The sequence below is a fragment of the Camelus ferus genome, chromosome 14, assembly GCF_009834535.1.
Source record: "Camelus ferus isolate YT-003-E chromosome 14, BCGSAC_Cfer_1.0, whole genome shotgun sequence".
NCBI lineage: Eukaryota > Metazoa > Chordata > Mammalia > Artiodactyla > Camelidae > Camelus > Camelus ferus.
In genome coordinates this window covers 13,775,590-13,799,688 of record NC_045709.1, presented here as the reverse complement: position 1 = coordinate 13,799,688, position 24,099 = coordinate 13,775,590, and the positions used below count along the sequence as shown (strand labels likewise).

Genomic DNA, 24,099 nt, shown 5'->3' with positions numbered 1-24,099 from the left:
TCCAGGCCTTCCTCTTCATCAGTCCCTCTCAGGATGACTCAGCCCAGCTTCCTTCTATGGAGTCCACATCCAACCCTAGGGTAGCTCACCCAGCCTGGAGTGTACAGGCCATTCCCACCTCAGCCCCCTCTCCTTGATCTAACATCTCAGGACAACTGGGTGACCTATAGTACCTTTCTTTTCAGGAACGAGACTAATTTTAGCCCCCTTGTCTGTCAAATTTCAGAGAACGCAAAGCAAATTATCCAAAATAGTTCTGTTCCGTGGCTTGAGAGAAGAGGGAGACATGCCATTTCCTCTCCCTTGGAAGAAGAAACTAAAAAAGCACCATATCCTGACAATCTCTGCCAAGGAAACCTCACTACCACCGTACTCAGACTCTTTAAAACTTCTCAAATAATTTTGCCTTCTTTATTCATTTAGCCTGGAGGTGGGTGATGCCTGAGGCTAGTAAATCTACTTTAAAATTACAGAGGCCTCCTTGCATAGGTGACTCAACTCTTGCTTTAAGATATGAAGTTACTTTGTATTTATTTTTTTACTTCTTTCTTATCTGAAATGCTGAGAAAACAGAAAAATGTTACATTTAAACATCCTGTTTCATTGTCCAGATGTATTTCTTTTCTTTCTTTTCTTTCTTTTTTTTTTTTTTTGTCCAGATGTATTTCAACATGAGTCTAGATTTCATAAAGTCCAAAGTCCGGTCAGGGGAGGCCCTAGAAGAGATGCAATGCCTCTCTCTTGCCTATTTAACTGTCTCCTGCCTGTTCAGAACTAGCTGAAGTTCTGACAGTTTGTCCATGGATCTGCTTCTTCTTCCTTGAACCCTATGAGGAATGCCCTCTCTTCTGGAAGACTCTGGTGCCTTTCTTTCCACATTGCTCTTTCCTTTAAAGTCTCAGCAGGACAGTGGAGTCAGAATACAATGCAGTAAAACTCACGGGTGTGCAAAAACACAATAGCAACTGGTTCTCTTGTTAGAGTGATGTCTGTCTTGCCTGTTGGCTGGTTCATCCATCTTCATGAGGTTTGGCTGTGGTTAAGGCTATAGCATATTGCCTTGGAATAGCATGAACAAAGCTGACTGGTTCACAAAGGGATTGCAGCTGGCCTCATAATTCTCTAACAGAGCCAGCCAGAAACAGCCTTCTCATAAGGGAATACATTATCCTTACTTCATGGTTGGATTCAAGACAAAAAAAATTTTTTTTTTTAAATCTAATTAGTTTCTAACAAATTGCCAACGTTTAAAAACAACAGTCTATCTTAAAAGATTAATGTGTTTGGAGATGCTTTTTAAGAAAAGGGACATGGAAAGTACTTTCGTGGAACAAACTGTTTCATAGTCTGTAGCATTTGACCAGTATCCTAACATTCTAGATAAATGAAGGAATTAATCCTCCCACCTGTATGTACCCAAGTTTCCCAAGATATGATTTTTCCATTGGCACTTCCAAACATTGACATTGAGTTATTGCTATGTTGTGATAATATGTTGGGAAATTTTGTCCCTAAGACTTGAAACTTCTGAAATCAGTTGTATCCTTTCTATTAGTCAAAGTATATATCTCTACATTCTGGGCAGAGGAAATTATGTATCTTCCTAATGCTCACATGCATAGATTTGGCTGGGAAATTTTATATTGCAATGCTTCAAGAACTGTTTCTATGTTCACGCTAGCAATACATTTTCACTTGTCTCATTTGGAGGAAAAAAAGCAGGCCAGATTCCAGTTACTGCAGCTTAGCTTTATATTTCCTGCCTTTCTTCACTTCAGTGTCTCCCACAATGGAGTCCCCGTACCCTTCACCCACAAGCTTGGCCTCAGATGAATTCCCAAGTAGATCCAGCCGTATGATAGACCCTGGACGCACAATTCAGAGATCCAGAATTGACCCTGGTCCCCTCTGTGGTTCTGCTGCAATCCTCCTTCCTCCTTCTGTTTTTGTCCATTTGATGAATAGGTGCCTAGTTGGTTCCTCAGGGGCTTGATACCCTGCCTAACTTCCCAGTGAGCCCTGCCTTAAGCCATGACCGCTGCTATTGGACCCACATCCTTCACAACCTTATTAACTGCTCAGAACTAAGGCCCTGCCTGTTCCCTGTGTTGAGACTTGCTTGTGGAACCTCTAGGACCCCCCAGACTGGATTAGATCCCATTCATATTAATAATATGCAAACCACATCTGAATTCAACTTGTCCCCAACAGCTATTTTTGGAGAGTTTATTCTCTACTCCCTCCCTTTATTCTCTGCCCCATGCTTCTAAGATTCCAGAACACTTGTGTCTGAGCTCTGACAATTGAGGGAGGCACTATAAAATCATCATTAGCATAGCATATCTGGAATTTCTAAGGGTTTGGCAGATGTGGGTAAGGAAGTCTCAATGACAAAAGGGAATAAAATAGGTTGAAAAAATACTGTTTGATGGTCAGTGTGTTTTGGTAGAAAGGACAAAAGAACAAAAGAATAATCTGCTGTCAGACAGATCTGGGTTTGGATTTCAACAGTGCCAGTTTCTAATTTTGTGACTTTGGGAAAGTTACTGTGCTACATTGAACTCCAATTTCTTCATCTGTCAGAAGGAGGCTTATAATGGCTAACAACTACCATGACCAGTATGAGAATTAAATAATTACAGCACGAGCTCATCACTTTGAGTGATCATGTGTAAGATGTATAATAAATCCCTGTCCTGGTGCTAACCTGAAGTGTGGTCTGCAGTGGTGTCCTTGGAACTCAGATTTTCATTTTCACCTATTCAGTATTTTTACCAATGACTTAAATGGTGACATGCTTGTAAGATATTTACATGATACGGAAATAGGAATAGGTAATATAGTTAACAAAATTAGAGTGGAATAATTAGAATTTTGAAGGAAAGAGGTCTTGGTTTGCAGAGGGAGGAGAGGTGGAGAAGTTATATGGAAGTGACAACACTGTTATTTATGATTACTGGCTTATTGAAGATTTTCATTATACTCTTTGGGTATATAAGCATGAAATGGGTTTATTTCTTCCAATCCTGGCCCCCAACTCTGTTAGTCAACCTTTTCCCCTCTGCTAAATGGTAGGTCCCATAAGAGCATCTTGGGCGCCAGTACAAATATATAAAAATGAATTACTTCTTTGGAGAAAGCCAAGTTCCAGCAGGCGGGATCAAGGAGGGTCTCTGTCAGAAGGTGTTGAGAGGTGTTATATAAATGAGGCAAATGTGGCCGCTGTATATTGGCCCCCAGGTTATTTATTTCTTCCCTGCGGGCCGAGACCTGTTAACTCAGAAGCCCAGTGGTGCTAAATTCAAACTTTCCCACATCCAGTTATTTAAAACAGCCATACAAGCAAATTTTTAGCCAGTTAGAGTCTGCCTGTTTTGCCTACCCTGCAAAATCTTGCCCCAGACAGTTGCTAGCAATAGATAAGCCCCAGGCATAAACACCCAGAGCTGCAGCTGCCCTCTGGAACTCTCTAACCCAGAGACTCCCCACCTTGTGAGCAATACCACCTAGACGGGAGCTCCCCCTCCGATCTCTTTGTCCGTCAGGAGTTCCTTTGCCTTCCTCCCCTTCTGCATGGGGACCCCTGCACCGTACCCTCTGGACAGACTCTACTGTGAAGGATTTCACCCACATGCAAACCTGTCCAAGCGTCACCCAGTAAAGCTTGCTATGGGTTCCTGCCTCTCGGGGTCATGTCATTTTTTTTCCTGATCAGCAACCAAATCCTTCCAACTCCCTTACCTCTGAAGGAAAGGTAGGAGAATGAACAAGTTAGCTAGTGAAGGAACTGTATGTTACGCTGAGATGTTGGGGTATTGTCTGCAAGGATTGCAAGCAAGAGAAAGCATGTGCCCCTTTATATTTTAGGAGGTTCTCTCTGGCTGTGGTGTGGAGAAGGGCTACAAGGGGGCAGGCATGGAGACAGAGATACTGGTGCCATAATGGTGAGGAAGAACACCAAAGACCCAAAACTAAGAAGAAGCTGTGCGTAGGATTTCGTGGCCACCTGGAGGTTGGGGGTGGGTGGGTAAAAGAGAATGACAAATTAAAGTGACTTCAAGATTTCTGGCTTGGGTATCTAAAAGTTGGTGCTGTCATTAATCCTGGAAGAGCCAGTAAGGGGAAGAGTGGATGTGAGAAGGGTGATCAGTTCAGCTTACGGTCAGGGGTTTCATCAGAAGAGGGAGTTGAATCTTTTGGAGAGATAGGATCTTCTTGGAAGAGTGGATGGAGTGAAGTGTTAAGGAGACTGAAGACAGAAAGTTAGGAAATGCTAGGATTTAAGAAACCTGCTGAAGAAGATTTGAGTCCAAAAATGAGGCTGGAAAGGAAGGGTGTGTGAGAGAGGGAGACACTCAGAATATTCTGAGTGCTGTTGCAGAAGCCAATGGTGGAATATTTCAGAAAGGAGCAGTTATCAGTGACAGGTCAAATGCCAAAGAGTTCAAATCACAGATGCACTGGAAATTATCCATGGAATTTTGGCAACCTTGAGGATAGGGACTTGTTTGAGAGAGAGAATTTGTATCTCTGATTACTGCACCAAGAAATAGACGTTACATGATTAACATTCATGAATAATGATGAGAGATGTGAATAACTGTTAAAATATTATGTAATTGAAGTGATTACATCAACCATGTGAAGTAAATATCACATGGTGGTAAGCTAATGGAAATGTATAATGTAGTGCATCTGAGAAAATAGCGCTCATGTACTGATTCATCTGAACTTTGCATTTGACCTGGTAAATTTAAAATCCCCTGGTGACATGAGACAATATGGAAAACAGGTGCTACTTTCATTCATAATAACATATGTGCCTAATTATGATTATGGCCGTAAAATGTGTTTGAAAGAAGAATTTTCCACAAGAGTGCATAATGTTTTACATCAGTACACATGTAATTGTTGCTATAGATATGTGTTTTATTAATTTTCGAACTTTATGTTTAAACAGTAAAAATTGCAGTGATAATTTTTCTTCTTAATGCCCTTGCTGTATTAAGCTATTTACAAATAGTCATCTTATGTCAAATGATACTATAGTACGCATTTTCTTCCCAAAGAACAATATGTAGATAACATTCCCCAGAAATACCTTATCATTATGTTTCCAACTGTTTTCCTTCACTCAGCATTTTGGTTCCAGTAATATTTCCCTTGCACTTGAAAGAAGTGCTGTGGACTGTATCTGCATGTCAGTTACAAACCACTTCTTAGTTCTGATTTTTCTTGAGGGAGGAGAGTGGAATCATATAAACCAGAAAAATCAAACCACCAAAGTAAGTAAGAGGGGTTAATAGGGATGCATTGTTACCGTGGCAAGTATTTCCAGAGCCTTCCTAGAGTATTCTTCCTCTCTACTCCCTACCCTCATTCTTCATTCTTTAACTTGCAGATCTTTATTTAGTCTTTAAAACAATACAACCATTCTGTTTTCCCTGTAGCGTCTACCTTGTCTCATGTGGGTGGTGTTGACTGCCCTATTCTTATGCATATCAATACACTCACTACGTTGTTTTGCTGGTATCTGTTTCTCTCAACTGTGAGCACTTTGTCTTTTCAAAATACATGTCAACATTTGCCAAAAGTAAAGGAAAAATCCAGTTTAACTATTTTAAATAAAATCTTTTGATCTTAGTTGCTTCTGTTATCCTGTACAATGACACTTGTAAACAGCAATGAATAGCACTTAAGTTTTAAATTCCAGGGTAACAGATGGACTGAGTGATGTATGAGTTAAGAAGGCAGTTTACGATCTTCATTGTAAACCTGAAGAACAATCAACTCTTATTTCTTTTAATTAAGTTTCTGCAAATACTTATTTCCAGAAGCAGTTTTTAATGAGTTTCTGTATATGACTTGACATGTGGAAATAAAAAAAGCATGCTGTGCTCATTATTACCATTTTAAAATTCTGGATAGGTGTTTTTGGAACTAAACAAGGTGAGATATTGGAATCACATTTAAAACTCTAATCCTCTTTAGCCGATGACAATTTGTCCTCCGTAGCCCACGTAGCTGTCTTTACATAAATGTGTTTACTTGGTCTAGAAATAACCGCAGGTGTTACTTCTTCCCTTCTAGATGTCAGGACTTGACTGCAGAAAATTCTTCCACTGAGAACCTTCACCCTGCACTGGGACAGTTGAGTGGTTATACCGTTTTGTTGCAGCTTTTGTTGTTGTTAAAGATAAACAAAAAGAAGTTTGTACATGAGTTCAATTTTCAAGAAATAGAGAATTCTACAGGAATTATCTGCTATCAGTATTCATTAAGCTTGAGCCACACAGAATTGCTAAATGTTTTTTTCTCAAGGTCCGTTTTCAAAGCGGGTAATAATTTTGGCCAACATGCTTTATGTTTTACAAACTAATGCAGCAAACCAAGCCAATGATAACTTTCTGTTGAGTCAGTCAGTACTGTCAGTCTTCAAAATAAAACTTTGCACTTCTATTCACAACATATGTGGTGATCATAACACATTTCCCTTCCTCTAAGCCCTATGATTAGTAACAAAAGACTTTTCTATTGTCGTGGAACAATACATAGGAGCTTATGTAAATTCTGAATCATGAAAGAGAATAAATCCACAAGCTGTGTTTTAAAAGGCACATGGAACACACTCACCAGTTCAGCATGGATGAGGTTCAGGTCCTAAACAGATTTTGATTGAAGAAACAGTTTAAACTTAGAGTATGTAACTAAAGATTGAATTGAACTGAAAAAAAAAAATAGCGAGGGAATGTCGTAAGTGATTTTTTTCTTGCCTTAGTGAGGAAGAGGACCTCAGTGTAAGATGTGGTGAAATGGTTCCTTTTTCAGTGCCAACAACTGGGAGACCTGGCTTCCAGGCAAACTGTTTGGGGCACAGGGTGTAAACGGGAATCACAGCGCCTCCTGCATTTGCTGCCCAAAGAGGGTCCTCGCCAAGCTTTTAAGGTCCTAGGTGAGAAAATGAGTATCTTACATGGAGAAATTAATTCATGTTAAGAGCCATCCTTTATACTGTGATTATGATCTTTTTAGTGTTTGGTCGAATGTGTGGTTTCTTTATGAAGTGAGGGTCATCAGTGGATGCCTGGGTGTCTTGTGTGTAGTTTTTCTCTCCTCTTCCTTCTTCTCTTTTTTTCTTTCTTCTTCCTCCTTGTTTGAATCTGTTTTTGTACATCCTAACCCGGCAAAATAAAAATTTGCATCATGTCAGGTCACTATTTTTCTTTCTTCCAATATTTTACTGGTTTATGAATTTAAAAGCATGGAAATCTCTGATCTACTGTATAGTAAGCATTCTGAAAAGGCTCAGATGGAATTATACTGTTTTGCCTCTAATTGGATGTGTGGACTTACTTATATGACAATGTTATCTGTGAAAAAATAAAATATATGCCTTCTCAGGATTGATCTGAGAAATAGGATCATACGATAGAGCACTTATATAGCAAGATGTGTGGCTCAAAGTCAGTCAACAGGAATGTTAGTTTCCCTTCCTTTTTCTAGTGGCAAAGGGAACAGTAAACCTCTTAACGTGGTCAATGTGGATCAGTACAAGTATACTACATAGAGAGATTCATAGTATAAGCTGCCTAATGGTTAAGAGCTTGACATTCTTTTCAGATAACCTGGTTCAGCTTAGGTCCTGACTCCACCACTTTTAAATTTCATAACCTTGAGTGAATTACTTAACTTCTTACAGCCTGAGTGAGCTCACTGGGAAATTGGGACAACAATAACACTCATTTACAGAAGAAACAAATAACTGAGTCCATCCTAATCGGAACTGATTCCGTCTTCTTTCCAACCCACACCATCTTTTGGGGAAACTTCTTTACTCCCCCAGGGTGGTTTTGATGATGAGAGCTAAGGATGACCTCACTCCCAAGCATTAAGACTGAACATTTGACCCAGGCTACCCAGTTGTGACATTTCATCACTCTGGCCACAGGGATGCCCTGGAGTCCCAAGCAGAGGACCAATAATAGGCTCTCTGGCACTTTTCCCATATAGAACTGGTAGGGAAATGTCCTCTGATCTAGTTGCTGAAGAATGTCATTCTAGGGAAAGCTTGTGTCTATGTTCTTTATAATATGGAGCAAGTCCCATCCAAATAAAAGAAAAAGCAAGTGACCTTTAGAAATAGAGAGACAGCAAGAGAATGTACAATGACAGTGATGGAGCTCTCTTCTTGTCCTGAGGTCTCCAGCCCTACCCTTGTTCCTGTGGCTCTTCTTCAGTCCTGAGTTATGACAGCATCCTTCCAACAAACCCACAGATGATTAAGCTAGTGCTCCCTGAGTTTTAGACATTTGCCCCCAAAGTGTCCCGACTGATAGATGTGTTCCTATACTAGTTTTGAGGATTACATAATGTAATGCATCCATAAGATGACAGATGCCACATGCTAGCAAAATGAGAAGACAGTATAATAGTTAACAGCAGGGGCTTGGGGCTTGGGGCTTGGGGACGCATTGCCTGGGTGCAGATTTCACCTTCACCACTTACTAGGTTGTGACCTTTGGCTAATTACTTTGTATACCTATGACTCACTGTCCACCTTTGTAAAATGGATTAATGGCAGTACCAACCTCATTTTTTATTTTGTTTTCTAAATTAAATATGTTAATATTTGTAAAGTGCTTAGGACAGTGACTGGCAAATAATAATTATATATGTGTATTTAAATAAATGACTAAAAATAAATAATGATATGAAAGCAATCAACCAAGTGCCCAGCTCAGTGTAAACACCCGGGGACTCACTAGCCTCTCCTCTGTAGTCTCCTTTGCCAGCATCTCCTCTTCTACCACATGCTAAGTGCTGGAGTTCCTCAAGGCTTGGCTCTGGGTGTCTTCCTACCCACCTTCTGGGCTAGCCCATTCATTTCCATAGCTTTGACTGTCGTGTAAATTCAGACCTCTCCAAAATTTTATAAATGCCACTATCACTTCTGATTTCAGATCCAGATTTCCTTATTCACTTGCTTATCAGACAGCTCCATGGAGGAGTTTCAAACTTAACTTGTCTGAAACAGAGTTTCTGACTGTCTTTCTCTACCCTCTGGACCGCATCTCTAGGCACTCCTGCCTCTCATGGTGTTCTCATCACATTGAATTTGTGTCCAGTCTTTCCCTCTTAGGACATGTGGGACAGGTTGTCCTCTGCTTGACTCCTTCATCGTGGCTGCCTTCTCATCTTTTGGCTCTCAGCTTAAATGTCCCATTCTCAAAGAGATCTCTCCTGAACTTGCTATTAAAAGAATATTCTTTGTATTATCATTTTTTACATCCCTGCATCCCATTTGCTTCCTCTGACACACTGTTCTACCTTCTGAAATTATTTCACTTGCTATTTATTAACCATTTCCATCACTAGAGTGTAATGATTAAGCTATCCCCTTACTCTTTATCACCTAACCCTGTAACTAAGTTGTCTGAATTTTTTATGGAGTGAATAAACAAATAAAAGTCAATACCTGTAACACCGTGATATTAGCCCAATAGATACAATGCAAGTGTTGGACTATAAACAGAACTTATAAGATTAGAGCATGGCCAGATCCCAAAATACATTTTGGATAGATTAAAAATATTTTTAAATGATACCATTAAGATAAACTATATTAATAAAAAATGTTGGATGTAAAAAATGTTGTATAAAAATGTATAAAAGGAAAAAAATGTATAAAAGGAACTAAAGGGGACAATCACATATAATCACATAAATAATTTAAATCTTAGAACAAGTCAAAAGAGGGAAAAGAACAAACTGAAACATATTTACAAACCAATATGATAAAAAGAGTTGATTATTATCTGTTTTTTGAATTTTATAACACACACATATATATGTATCCTCTAGGGACCTTTCCAAGTGCTGTCGGGGAGCAGAGGGAGCATGAAGTGTGCAGTAAAGGAGGAAGGCTGTGAATTGAATGGCCCTGTGGCCAGTTGGAGCACTAAAGACAGGGATTTATTTTCCTCCCTAGTCTGCCACATGCACAGTTAGGTATGTAAACAGTTTCCTCCCTTTCGTCTGCTTTCGCTAGTGCTGTACGTAAGTGCGGTGGTGGTAGTGATATTAATAATTACAGGCTACGTACTTACATGAGGATGAGAGCGAAGTCGGGCTGAATCTGGGGAGAGCTGATCATCCAGAAACGAGTGCACTGTCTGATGACATTCTGGATCTCCCCCTTTGAGGAGGTCTGTACCTTTTCCTTTACATGAGGGAAGTTGCATTATGGTTAGCAAAAATATTGCTACTGCTATTTTGAGGTTAAAGTGTCGGAGTTAGTGACCCTGTTGATGTTGAGTCACCACAAGGATGGGTTGTGATGCATAAAGCAGCTGGTTCACGTATGACTGAAAAACTGGGCTCTACGCTGGAAATTGGCACAACACCATAACTGACTATAACTCAATAAATTAAAATTTTAAAGAAAGAAAGAAAAAAGAAAATACCACATGTAAAACAAAACAACATATTGGCAATAAAAAACGTTGATAATGCACACAAATAAAAGAAAATACTCAGGCAAAAAAAAAAAAAAAAAAAAGAAAGCAATTGGGTTGCTACACACCCACCCGCACTCCCTTGGAACACATCTTCCTTGAGAGATGAAAGACAAAAGACTGGAAACAGAAAAGCTATGTTTATCAGATTGCTCTTCAGCTATGGTTGTACTTATGACCTAGCTCTTGGCCACATGGGCATTTCCATGGTGGCAGTCATGAGTGAAGAGATGGGATATTCTGGCAAGAATGGTGACAAAAGGGTTTGGTTCTTTTGGGTTCAAATAGTGGCAACAGTTTCCTTATTTGGTTGCTTTCTAGTCTTAGGTCAGGGTAATGGCAGTGGCTGCTCCTTTACCTAGGAAATGTCACTGTGTGGTTCTGGGAATTATTAAAAAGTGATTCTCTGTACTTTTACTTCAGTTGTATCAAAGATAAAGGGAACTATCTAATCATACCACTCAAATTAGCTAGAGTGGATTCTGTTGTTCCTAACAGTGCTGACTAGTATAGATATTCTTGCCATGTTTATTGAGCAAATATTTATTGAGTCCCTGGTATATGCCAGGTAAGACAGCAATAGGCGATCAATGTAATAAGTAAATTAGGTAGTATGTTAGAAAGTGTTAAATTATATGGAAAAAAAAATTTAAAGTAAAGCAAAGAAAGGAAAAAGGGAAACACAGAGGGGGTAAAAGCATGGAAAGCAGAATATAATTTTAAATTAGATCATCAGAGTAACTTTCATTGCAAAGGAAGGAAAGAGAAAATACATGAAAGAAATAAGAGATTAAACATTCTAAGCAAAGGAAAGAGCAAGTGCAAAGGTCCTGAGGTGGGCATATGCCTAATGTTTTGGAGAGACAGCAAAGAGGCCAATGTAAAGTGAGCCAGGCAATGAGATCAGAGTAATGGTACACCACTGTAGAGAATTTGACTATTGATCTAGTGAAACTGGAAGCCTTTGGAGAATTTTAAGAAGTGCCATCTTACTTATCATCTTACTTATACTTAAAAAGAAATCATCTGGTTGCTTTGCTGAAAATGGACCACAGTAGGAAAAGGACAGAAGCAGGAGATGAGTTATGAGCTATTGTAGGAGTCCGAGTGAGATACGGGGGTGGTGTAAATCGAGGTGGGATCTGCGGAGGTGTGAGAGGCGGTGGACCTGGATGCATTTGGAAGTTAGAGCCAACAGTATTTTCAGAGAAACTGAATATAAGCTGTGAGAGAAAGAGCAGACACAGGAATGCCTCCAAGATTTTCAGGCCTGAGGAAATTTAAGTATAGAATTGACCTCAGTTGAAAGAGTAGAGTGGTTTATGTTTAATGAGGTTTCTTTTAAGGAGGCAGTCATTGGGACACAGGTAGCTTTTAAAGTCTTGAGCCTGGATGAGATCACCAGAGGGGGGAGTGAAGATGGGAAGGGGTCCAAGAACTAAGCCTTAGGAGACTCAGCCACTAGCAGTGGGAGAGGAGGAGCTAACCAAGGAGACAGAAGGAGCAAGGGGTGAGGTAGGTGAGGGGTCACGGAGAGGCTCATGCAGAAAGTGTCCTGAGGAAGAGGGGATGAGCACCTGAGGGGAGCACTATTGAAGATGAAGCTGGAGAATCAGCTATTGTATTGAATAACTGGGAAATCATCAGCAACCTTGAAAACATCAGTCATAGGAGGGGGGGTGGAATGGGTTTAAGAGAAAATAGGTGTTGAGGAATTGGACATACTGAATATAGACAAATTCTCAAGAACTTCTGATGCTAAAAAAAAAAAAAAAAAAAAAAAGGAAATGGGACATAAGCCACAGACAAAGGGCATCAGTTAGAAAAAGACCAGTGATGAGGGCTGGAAACAAGATCATGCAATAAGTTTTATGCGTTAGTGATTTAGCAGGGCTTGCTACAGAGTGCTTGTATTAGGTGTTGAGTAAAGCTGGGATGGGTACAGGAAAGATGATCTGGAGATGCTAAACGGCTGTGTGAGACCCAAGATCACAAGCAGACAGTGGTCAACTTAGTGCCTCAACAGCCAGAGACTTCAGGGACCATTTTGGAACTGGGTTAGTATGAAAATTGATAAAAAAAAAAATTATCTGACAAATATAAAGCTATTTAAAATAAAGAAAAACACGGTGGAACTCAAATTTAACTGAAAGCTAACGTGTTATAAAACTCTCAGTGTCCAAAAAATGGGACACTCAGAAATTTGTCAAGTATATTTATGTTTTTAATCTGGCCCTGAGATTAGAGAGAAATTTTTCACGTGGATGTTTTCATAAAGGACAGAATGAGCGATTTACTTCATAAGATTTTACAACAATTGGAGACCACTTATATATGAGGTCAATCATAGCGTGTTCCAATCTTGTGGTTTTATGGGTCTCTGGCTTAATGCAGGAATCAAGCTTGGAGACTTGAGAGGAATACATAGCTGCTACAGTGATCAGATATTTGGGTCAGACATTTACCAGAAGCAGAATGAGGTAATTTGAGATGGAAGTTGCTGGTAAGAATCTAGAGTAGGTAAACTAGAGATCCATGTTGGTCATTTGATGGTAGAGACGATAGTTTTATGTGGAAATTCCAGACCTGTTTTCTCATCTTCACACAGAGCTCTCCCATCTCTTCATGAAGGTGGTCCGGAGGAATGCCTGCAACCTCATGATGCTGCCCCTAGTAGTAGTGATAAACCCTGACGAATGGTTAAAAATGGGGCACAGAGTTTTACATCTAAATAATCTCAGATGCCTACATCTCTCATAGCAGAAACTTAATATGACTCTTGTAACACATTTATTTCTAGTTATGATGGTGTGCCATTGAGCAGAATTGCAAAGGAGTCCCCTAGATAATTAATGTGTCAATATTTGAACGACAGATGTTTTTCTATGTGGCTGCCATACTGGATCTGCTAAAAACCATGACCACTACCAACATACTTACGGCATAATTTGTGACTCTTTTTCTAGACAAGAATTAATATTAGCCTCTAACATTATTTGACCACTTCCTAAGTGCTGTGTATAATGTAAAAAACTTTAAAGAGACTAGGTAATTAGTTCTCTATAACCACCAGAAATTTTTTTATTTCTCCATTTTACTGATGAGGTTAATACAAATCGTGGGAGAGGATGCAGATCTCCATAGTCTGTGATTTCTGCCCTGGGGGCGCCTGGGAAAACTTTGACCGTGAAAGAAGAATACAATATAGAAGTTAAATAAAATTTCAAGAAAAAAAATGCAATTGATGTTTTAAGATGGCATATATTTCTCATTTTTCTTTCAAAATAAAATATGAATAAACATAAGAATAACCACAGCTCATTTAGCTCAGCCAGACTTAGGTCATCTTCCCCTCCTTTGCTTCCTAAATGCATGGAACGCTTTTATGACACAGATTTAATTTGATTGAATCAGTCCTAAAAGGTTTAATCCTGCCTCTCTCAAACAAAAGTCACTGTTCTTAAACTGGATGAATTAATTATGGGCAAAGACCAGAATACTAGTTAATATCAAAAGTGGAGACATATACATAGAAAATATGTGATTAGTGATTTGAAGCTTATGAAGACTTTCTCTGTTATGAGTGGTCATGCTGAGGAAAGGTTTTCATCAAACTTACTATCTGCAGGAAATACGAGAAAACAAAAAGCTGTGAAAGCATAGGAACATGTTCTTGTCCGTGTTTAAGCCTCAGCAATCTCTCCTCTGATAAGTTATCATGGTCCTAAGATGCTTCTGTTGTTCATGAGTGAGATTAAAGTATTAACTTCAGAAGTCATTAAGTAATAAAAATGCATGGTAAAAGTTCAAGGGTTACCCCTTTAAAAAAGAAAAAATTGTGTATCTGCTAAAAAGAAAAAATGAAATGAGAAAAAAACAAGGAAGAAACTCACTTAACCCTAAAATAGTAAAGAAATCATAGAATTAACTTTATTATATAGAATGAATTGGAGAAAATGAAATGAGAGGTGATAAGCAAGAAAATTCATTTAATAAGTTGTAACTTCATAGTAATTATGTTTTTAAATTAGAGCAGGAATTTAGATACAGACACTTCTACTAGTGGACAAAATACATCCTGTTCTTTGGAATTATTTCACGTAAATTGTTTACAAATAACAGACAAAGATTCAGCCAGATTATAGACAGTTTACTGTTAATTGCATAGAGATAAACTCAAGAACTGTTTCCTGTGATTTGTGCCAGGTGTTGTTCTAACTGCTGTTTCTATAATACTTACAGATAAGTTTGACTAGTGTTGGCTTCATCCTGATACTTTGACATTAAAAGGAAGAATTTTAAGAATTATTTTAGGATTAAAATGATAATGACATTAAGTTATAAACTTTCATCATATTACCTAGATTCAGGTCACTAAAGAAATATAGAGAAAAAAGAATGAGGAAGGAAACGTATCTCTGCTTAAGTTTTTCCATGGAAGCAAAAACAGTCCTTGAGTCAAGGATTTAATTTACAGCTAAATTTTCATGTATGTGTAAATTCAACAGAAAGACATCCTCAGGTGTGGATGGCAAAAACCAACTTATTACCCATATATACTAAAAAAAGGTGTAAATTCAACATGTCAAGAATTGGGGGCTTGCAAAATTAAAGGCCTTAGATGTGAACATTGAAACCAGTTCAATATAGAGTTATCCTTAATTAGTAGCTAAAGTACATTTACAAGTTTGAATACAAACAGCAACTCTTGGATGGCTGAATAACATTTAAAATAAAAATCTTCAGTTGAAAATTCCAGATAATGTTAATAAGTATTGCATAGTAAGATGAATTTATTATTTCAGGGTTCAAAGAAGCAGAGCCAATAAGAGACAGTCTATGTCTATATCTAAATCTATCTACTTATCATCTATCTACCTACCAATAATCTACCTATCTAGCTAGCTATCTAGCTATCTATCTATCATCCACAATCTACCTGTCTATATTAAGGGTCTTAACATTATGCAATTTGGGTACCTGCTTTCACAGTCCCTGCAACACTGTTTTCTTTTGTCTGATGCTGGAGATTGATGTCCATAGAACAGGGCACTCAGGAAACAAAGACTGATGTAAAATGAGAGAGAATGAGAATAAGCAGGAACAGAATTTCCAAGGAAATTCAGTGGGGAAAGATGTAAAATTTACAGCCGGCTCTGTGAAGATTGGATATCTATTAAAAAAAAAAAAAAAAAAAAGAACCTTACCTCACTCCATAAACAACAATAACTCAGAATGGACCACAGAGCAAGCTAAATATAAAAGCTAAACTTTCTGGATGAACACATAGAAAATCTTTATGATCTCAGATTAGGCACAAAGTTTTTATAAATAATAACAAAAACACTGACCCCAAAAGAAAAAATGATAAATTGTGTATCATAAAATTAAAAACTTTCATGTTTCCCAAAATAGTCCAGCTACAGACTCGAGAAAATATTTACAAATCATGTATCTGATAAAGGAATTGCATCTGAACTATATAAAGAACTCTTAGGGCTTGATCATAATAAGAAAAACAACCCAATTTAAAAAGTGAGCAGAAGATTTGAACAGACATTTGTCATCTGTTCGTGCAAAGACTTGAACAGAAATGTTCATAGTGGCATTATTCAAAATAGACAAAAATTGGAATCATTTCAAATGTCCATCCACACATGAATGTATAAACAAAAAATAGTATATTCATACAATAAAAAAGAACAAAATACTGATATATACCACAACGCTGATGAATCTCAAAACTGCTACGCTAGGCGAAATACGTCAGATACAAATGACTACATTTGACGATGCCGTTTATAAGAAATCTCCAAAAAAGGCACATTTACAGAGATAGAAAACAGATAAGTAAGTGATGGCCTTGGGCTGATGGTGCAAACGACTGGCTGCAAATAGGCTCAAGCAAATTCTGAGGAGGGTGATAATAGAATATTCTAAAACCAGATTATGCTGATGGGCACACAATTCAATAAATTTATTAAAAATGACTTGTACACTTATGATAGGTAAATTTTATGGAATGTAACTTATACTTTAAAAAAGGTGAGTTTTATTTCTTCTTTACAGCTACTTGTATTTTATACATTTTTTTAAACTTTTAAAAAATTGGGATATATTGACATATATTGGGAAATTAGCACTGTGATAAGCATAATTAACATCCATCATTACGCATAACTACAATTTTTTTCCTTATACATTTTTTATAATAAGCAAATATTATCAGGAAGAAAATCGTAAAATACCCATTCTTTAACTCAAACAAAGTAATTAGGTTTGGAGTGTTTATTAAGTGAGTACATTTTATTTTGCTTAAAGGCCAATATTATTTTCCTTACAATACAAAAATAATGGCAAGTGGCAAATATAATTAATGTAGAGCTGTACAACTGAATACCTGTAGTTTTAGGAAGTCCTGACATATCCGCTGTTTGGGTCTGGCCCTTGTGAAGGAGTAAAACACATTGGATGGGACATTGCTGTGGGCGCACAACCAGTGGAGAGTGCAAGTCAGCCAAGACCTTCCACGTAGTTCTGCTCTTTGTTCTTTTTACAAACATACGTTTTGTAACAGTTTCTTCCACTTCAATGGAACATACAAATCACATCTTAAAAGAAAGAAAAGAAATGTCAAATGCTTGGAAAAGCAACTATGTTAGGGGAAGAGAACTGAATTCTCAGCAGATTTCAGAGCATCTTTTAAGTTGGGCTTTTACAATCAGTTTTTAAGGACATTTTCAGGAAGACGGAAGGGAAGGCTTGCTCTGGAGCCTTGGGGGTGTTGCAAGTCTGTGTGCTCTGGAGTGTGGGGCTGGGCTAACCCAGGAGTCAAGCAGGAAGACCTCAGCCACTCCCGGGGCAGCCTGTTCTCTGATACATCCCTGCCCCTTAAGAACAGAAAGGAGTAACATGTCTTGCCATAATTCTCGGAATCTCTCTGTCTAATATCCAGGTATTGCTGTTTCTCAGGCCTCTGGGCGGACACTGTGTAATACAATTAGGAACATGGTATTGAAATTTCTGCTGCCTAAGGCATTATCAAGGAGTTAACATCTTTGATTTTGTTTTCCTTCTGAACAAACATGAGAAGAAACACGATGTCCCTTTGTGCAGCAACAATGACCTCACTCTCAACTTGTCTGCGTAACCATGCAGATGCGACTCTTATAATGCACATATTTTAAAAACCATAATGAGATCTGGTCCTGCTTCCCATGAAGCAAGTCACCGGAGATGCGCAATGGGGGATGCGTGGGAGAAAATGCTTCTCTCAGTCTCTAACAATTGAATTCTATGAACTAAATTAGGACAGCAGATGTAGCACCAAGTAGTAAATCTGTGTGAGCTCCTGAAAATCTTCTGATTAATATCCCCCTTGGGCCTTCGCCAGTCACTCCAGCAGTTCTGTGCCTCCTGCAGCATCTCATAAGGGGCCAGCACATTTTAGGCTTGTATCAGTACCCTTGCACAGACTCCACCCACATAATGCGTCCTTAACTCATAGATGTGGCTCTGACAAGTATCAAAATTTCACACTTTGTTTTAGGTACATCTAATTCAGCATATTTTGTAGTAGTTTTTCTGTGACTTTACTTCACGAAGTTTAGAGAGTATTGAGTGTCCCCTCTGTGGATAGACTAGATAACTGTTAAGATCCCTCCCAGCCCTGAGATTTCATAATTCTGTGGCTTGATACTTAACCCATAAATACCTCAAAATATATTTCAGTTCTTTCCCTCTCTCTTCTTTAGCTTTCCCCAACTCATCAGTAAATATTTAAGAAGTAAATGTTAACGATAATCTGGCTGTACGTGATAGAGAACCGAAACAACAATGCTTTAAGTAGATAGAAATGTATCTTTTTTTTTCTCCTGTAGAAGTTATAATTTAGAGTTCAGGACTGGCAAAGTGGCTCAGTAGCTCTCTGGGACTCAGACTACTTTGAGATTCTCACAACTTCATTCCAAGGGAATAATTTTCATTCTTCTGGTCTCAGTGGTACCTCCAGCCACCACATTCATGTAAGCTGGGTGGAGGAAAGGGAGAAGACGTAGCCTGCACTTGCCTTTAAGTTCTGTCTTGGAGCTTACATCATTTCTGTAACATCCCATTGGTCAGAACGTGCCATAGGGTCACAGCGAGCTGCAAAGAAGGCTGGAAATATTATCAGCACCCCCGCAACTCCCACGCCCCTTCTCCCAACCCTTCTTCTCCCCGAACAGCCAAGTCCTCAGCTTAAATTGAGGATTTCTATTATTGTTGGAAGAAAGTTAGAATGCTTATTAAAATATACATAGCACAGCCAGACACTACACACACACACACACACACACATACACACAGAAGCAAACGAGTTTTTCAGAAAAATCTCATTATTTTGCACTCTTTAGCCTAGGTTAAAGATATATTTTCCAGACACCAATTAAAATTTGATTCACTAGCAATCAATTGCATGCCTATTTTGAATTGCAGGTTAACCTAGTGTATGATGTCCACTCCTGCGTTAGATGGCTACAGTGTTGTCAGTTACCACTATGTGAGCAAGTTAATCTCTGGGATTCTCCATTCCCTCACTTGAAAATGGGTATAATATATGCCTCGCAGAAGTACTGTCATATTTAAATGATATAATTTATTTAAGTAGCTTAAAACAGTATCAAATACATAGCAACCACTTAATGTTAATTTAAAAATTAAAAAAAGTCTTAAATACTGTGACAATAAAAGATACGTGAGTCACAGTCTCTCTACTAAATGACTGACTTTAAGTGGCAAGTCAAAAATGTACTGTAGAGAAGAAAAGAATGGAAGTCAGAAGCAGTTAAAAAACTTTTGTCATTCTTATCTGATTGAGCTTGTGCAAGTTGCTTCTCTAATTTCTGAATTTTTTCATTTGAAAAAATGGCAGCAATAATAATGCATGTCAGAGTTCCTTGACTATCAGATCACAATGTGTATGATATACTTTGAAAACTCATAAACACTATGTTCAGCTCAGTAATGATATAATTCCTGGTATTAACTAGTATTAATTCACACCAAATTAGCTCTGAGGTCTATATACATATTATCTCATTTAACCTGTGTAAGAATCCTATACCATGCGTTATTTGTTCCATTTTGGAGTGAGAAAAATGAGCTTTAAACTCCCAAGATCACACAACAGTTTGTTGGAGGAACCAAGAGTTCAAACCCAAATTCTAAAGCCAATATTGTAAAATACATTCAGTGATGCTCTAACAATGGAGTGTTTCAGTATGTAGGGAAATGTGTTGGGAACAGTGGATGGTTTAATTTAGCCAGATTACAATAAATATAGTGGATTATATAAGACTGGAGGGTAGGCGATTACAATAAATATAGTGGGTTATATAAGACTGGAGGGTAGGCTGGAGACACTATTTAGAGAGCTCTGAATGTGACAGGGAAGATCCAATACTTAACTGAGAAAGAAATGAGGACCTATGGAGGACTTTTATGAATATATGAACTATGGTATAGGAAGAGTGAAATAGATGAATTAAAGGAGGAAGAAAGATTTTTTTAAAAAGGGAGATGACTAAGAGGCTGTTTTAACGTTCTGCTATGGATGAGATCTAGGGCATGGTCATGAGAATACATGGTGAGTCTGTGTCTAGGAATGTTAAAGTCCTCACATGGCATTTATTAAGTCGTGTGTTCAAGAGGAAGTTGCTAATGTGCCACTGTAAGGCGACCCTCCCATATGAGCAGGAGGGCACCACACATACCATAATCCGAATTCTGGGTTTGCTTCTCTGCCTGAGCCACACCTTTGCCATATTCTCCCTGCTTGTGACTTAGCTCTTGGCAGCTTTAGATTCCCTGGCTTTTGACCTCTGTGTTGTAAAATGTAGGCATTACTATTATTCAGACAGGGTGAGGCCAACTGACAAGGGAAGGATTGCCACTGAAAAAAGCGTTTATTACTCACAGTTACAAAGAGGAGGAGGGCACATCACACCACGCAGGGCCACATGAGGAAGCAGCAGGGGTGGTTAGGAGGCAGAAAGAGTGAAGGGAAACTGTGGGCAGGAGACTTTGCTGTGATTTCCACAGGAAGTCATCGGCGAGACAGGACGAGCACGTTGAAGTTTGGCTAGTTTGAATAATTTCAGTGGGCTCTAGGGTGTAGGGCTGTCTCTAGTTGTCTGGTACCTGGCCCTGGGGTAATCAGAGCAGGGGGCTTGCTGCCCAGAGTGCGGGAGCCCGACATTCAGGCCTTTTACTATTTCTAGGAATTGGCTAGTCCTGGGAGAGGCAGTCTCTCCAGGATCTGCAAGACCCCAAGATGTTAAAGCATCAAGTACAGAAACTAGACAGCGTGGTTATTATGCCTTTCCTCCTAGCTCGTAATAGATCTGTTTAATCTTGACTCAGCAAAGTCAGACTTACTAACTGCTATTTTTTGAGCTTTCTGGCTTAGTCAGAGGCACTTATTAATGGGCAGGAGGGGTGGGGAAAGAAGTTCCAGTGAGCCGCATCCCAGATCAACGTAATGACCAAAATAGTTATGTCTACAGTGGTACAGGCAGTGAGACATGGAATTCAGATGTACTCAACTTGGTGTCACAATCTGTATGATCTGTGGCACTGGTTAGTAGTTAACATACAGAATCAATGTCCGTCCTTTATACGGTAAAGTAACGCTAAGTTAGAAATTGGGGGAATTCGGTCTGTTCTCTATGTTGACACTATGTGACTCTAAGTCACTTGGCTCTCAGTTCTCTCCTTTATAACGAAGGACGTGGATTAGGTGACTGGTGAGGTTCTTCTAGCTTCCGCATTCTACAATAGTAACGCTAACACGTAAAAAATAATGAAATACATAAGGTACAGTACTTACAGGGGTCTCTTTTCATTTGTGACTTGATATACCGACTAGACAGGCTTTTTTAGCTTCCAGCTCAAAATATTCTATTACATCCCTCATCTTTCCCTTCGAAAGAAGTGCAGTGTTAGGGAATTTATTACACATAACATAACATGTATTTATGGTTCAGTATGACAGAACCCACTGTTTTTTTCCCCCAGTTTTGGGCAAAAAACAGCAACATGATCAGTGATTATGAATTCTGAGCCTAGCTTTCCATTTACAAATAATGAGGCTGAAAGCTATAAACATTCTGACTTCTGCCTGGGGAAGAGTTGAGTGTTCCAGCAAATGTACCTTACACTGGAAAATCCAGGATTCATTTTTAATGTCCCCATAACATGCTGTTTCCACAGTTACCCCTCAAGTTCACCAAATGTCCTCAGGATTTGGGGTAGCACTGTGCCTGGCAGGATTCTTACTGCTTCCTTAGAGCTGGACACATTGAAATAAAAGCTCTCATGGAATTAAGAACTGATTTAACATTTCCCTTCTTTTTTGGTTGAGATGAGGTGGGAAAATCAGTCTATTGACTTCTGAAATCCTAAGATGTTGACTTTTTTTTTTATAAAGAACTTGACACATGTACTTGCATCTTGGACGAGGAGAGGCAGGGCTGCTTATTTATACTGGTTGAGTAGCAATCTTTAAATTCATGTTATAATTTCAGTGGCCAAAACCGGAGGAGACAAGTGGTGGTCTGTGAATGGTGTGATGAGGAGAAGGAGGAGGAGGGAAGAAGGGAGTCTAGTTGAATTCTCAAGGGTGACTTATTTAGTAGTATTTTCTTAACCTGAATGAAAAGAAGGCTCAGGAATATTGCTATTTTACTTGTAAATTGTTAAGAGAATGTCTTAGGTCAAGTACTCAGAAATGCAAATTAATAGAAGTTTAATGGTAGACTTTTCTTTATGCACGGTCTAGTCCTCTGGTTTTCAATACTTCTAAGTCAGAGGTGACAGTCCAAGGATTTTTTGAAGTAGAGAATAAACATCCCCATCTTCTTGGAATATCAGTTTTCACTTGTTTACCAAAATTCACTGATGCTCAAGTCCCTTATATAAAATGGTATAGTATTTGCCTATAACCTACACACATCTTCCTGTATACTTTAAATCATCTCTAGATTCATTATAATACTTATTACAATGTAAGTTTTGTGTGAATAGTTGTAAATACAACATAAATGCTATGTCAATAGTTGCAAATACATCATAAATTTGTTTTGCTTTTTGGAAATTTCTGGAATTTTTTTTTCCAAAAAATTTTTGATAAGGAGTTGATTGACTCCAAGGATGAGAAACCCACAGATACAGAGGACCTACTGTATTTATTTTTCTCTGTTGGTAGTTTGAGTCACCAATCTAGACCACCCCTTTTACTTTAGAGTTTAGGAAATTGTGCCATAGAGATGTTAAGTTGCCAGGGAAACCCAGATCTGCAAACTCTGATGCTGTTCATTCATTTGCCCAGTGAATATTTAGCATTTGCTCACTATGTTCAAGGTACTCTTCTTTGGTTCTACTGTCAGACAGGCTCCACCCTCACGGTCCCACGATGACAGGAACCATGCTGCAGCCCTTTACAACATCTCATTTTCACATCTAATGTGAGAAACAAAAATCTGTTTTCCACAAATAACAGGAAGAGTTTATTGCATTGCATCAGATCTGATTGGTTCATGTGCTTATTACAAAATCAGTCACCCTTTCTGGGGGATTGCAATGCTTTGATTGGCTTATGCCAGGTCAGATGCTGCATCTCTTCCTGGATGGGGGGAACTCAGATGGTCAGAAAACAGGGGACAGATTGGTTTCCCTGAAGGAAAAACAGGTTATAATTATGCAAGGAAAAGTGACTAAATTCTAGGTGTCAGAAATAAGAGGTGTGCAATAATAATCCTCCTATGACCAATAATAAGGATGATGATGATTTTTATAATTTAAAGAGCTTAATTTTTGGTTGTAATTAGGCAGACTTGGGGCCAAATTCAGCCTGCATAGTGTTCTTAAAAATAAGTTTGAATGGCTTTAGAGGGAGTAGCTTCCACGTTTCACTCCTTGCTGTCTTTTGCTTCATTCACGCGCGTTACTTGTGACCTATGACTCCATTCAAGAGAGACTCTAAGATTCTTCAAGATCATAATTAAAAACTATTTTAAGAATGGTTATCAACCTACAGAAATAAACATGATACCTTCTGTACCTTAAGTGACTTGCTAATAATCTCTCCCTTCTCCAAGACGTTTTATGTATCATTGGTCAATTCTATTATGAAATTTAGCACATTAGCAAATGGGCCCATGGGAAACCAGAACACTCTCTCACCATCCACATGTTTACTCCCCTGTCACTTTGACAGTTTTCCCAGCAGTCTGTCCCTTTCTATCACGTCTCATTAACGCTGAGTAAACATAGCCTGTGCCTGGACTATCTCACAAGTAGGGTCTTTCTCCAAGCTGTATCGTTCAGTGTCACACAGAAGATAACCCCGGTGGAATGTCAGTTCCACGTGATCAGGATCTTTCTTTCATACACCATTCCTTCTTCAGCTCCTGGAGCGATGCCAGGCATACAGCACGCACTTAGTATTTATTAAGATGAATGAATGGAGGACATGTACCTAGTATATGGGGCCAGAGTAAATAATACAGAGATAGTTTTATTTCTTTGTTTTATCGTCTTAATGTGC

General features: G+C 38.6%; 1 protein-coding gene across 3 annotated transcripts in view; it reads left to right on the top strand.

Annotated features, from left to right (window-relative positions):
- Positions 1–24,099, top strand: part of LOC116668556 (translation initiation factor IF-2-like) — a 320,717-nt gene that overhangs the window by 207,480 nt on the left and 89,138 nt on the right. The window contains exon 3 of one of the 3 annotated variants that reach the window (XM_032496289.1): positions 9,862–15,730. The exons of the other annotated variants lie outside the window; for them this stretch is intronic. Coding sequence (XP_032352180.1) covers positions 9,862–9,929 — 68 coding nt within the window. The 3' untranslated portion in view covers positions 9,930–15,730. Of the gene's footprint in view, positions 1–9,861; positions 15,731–24,099 lie in introns of those variants that run through there. 3 annotated transcript variants of the gene reach the window in all.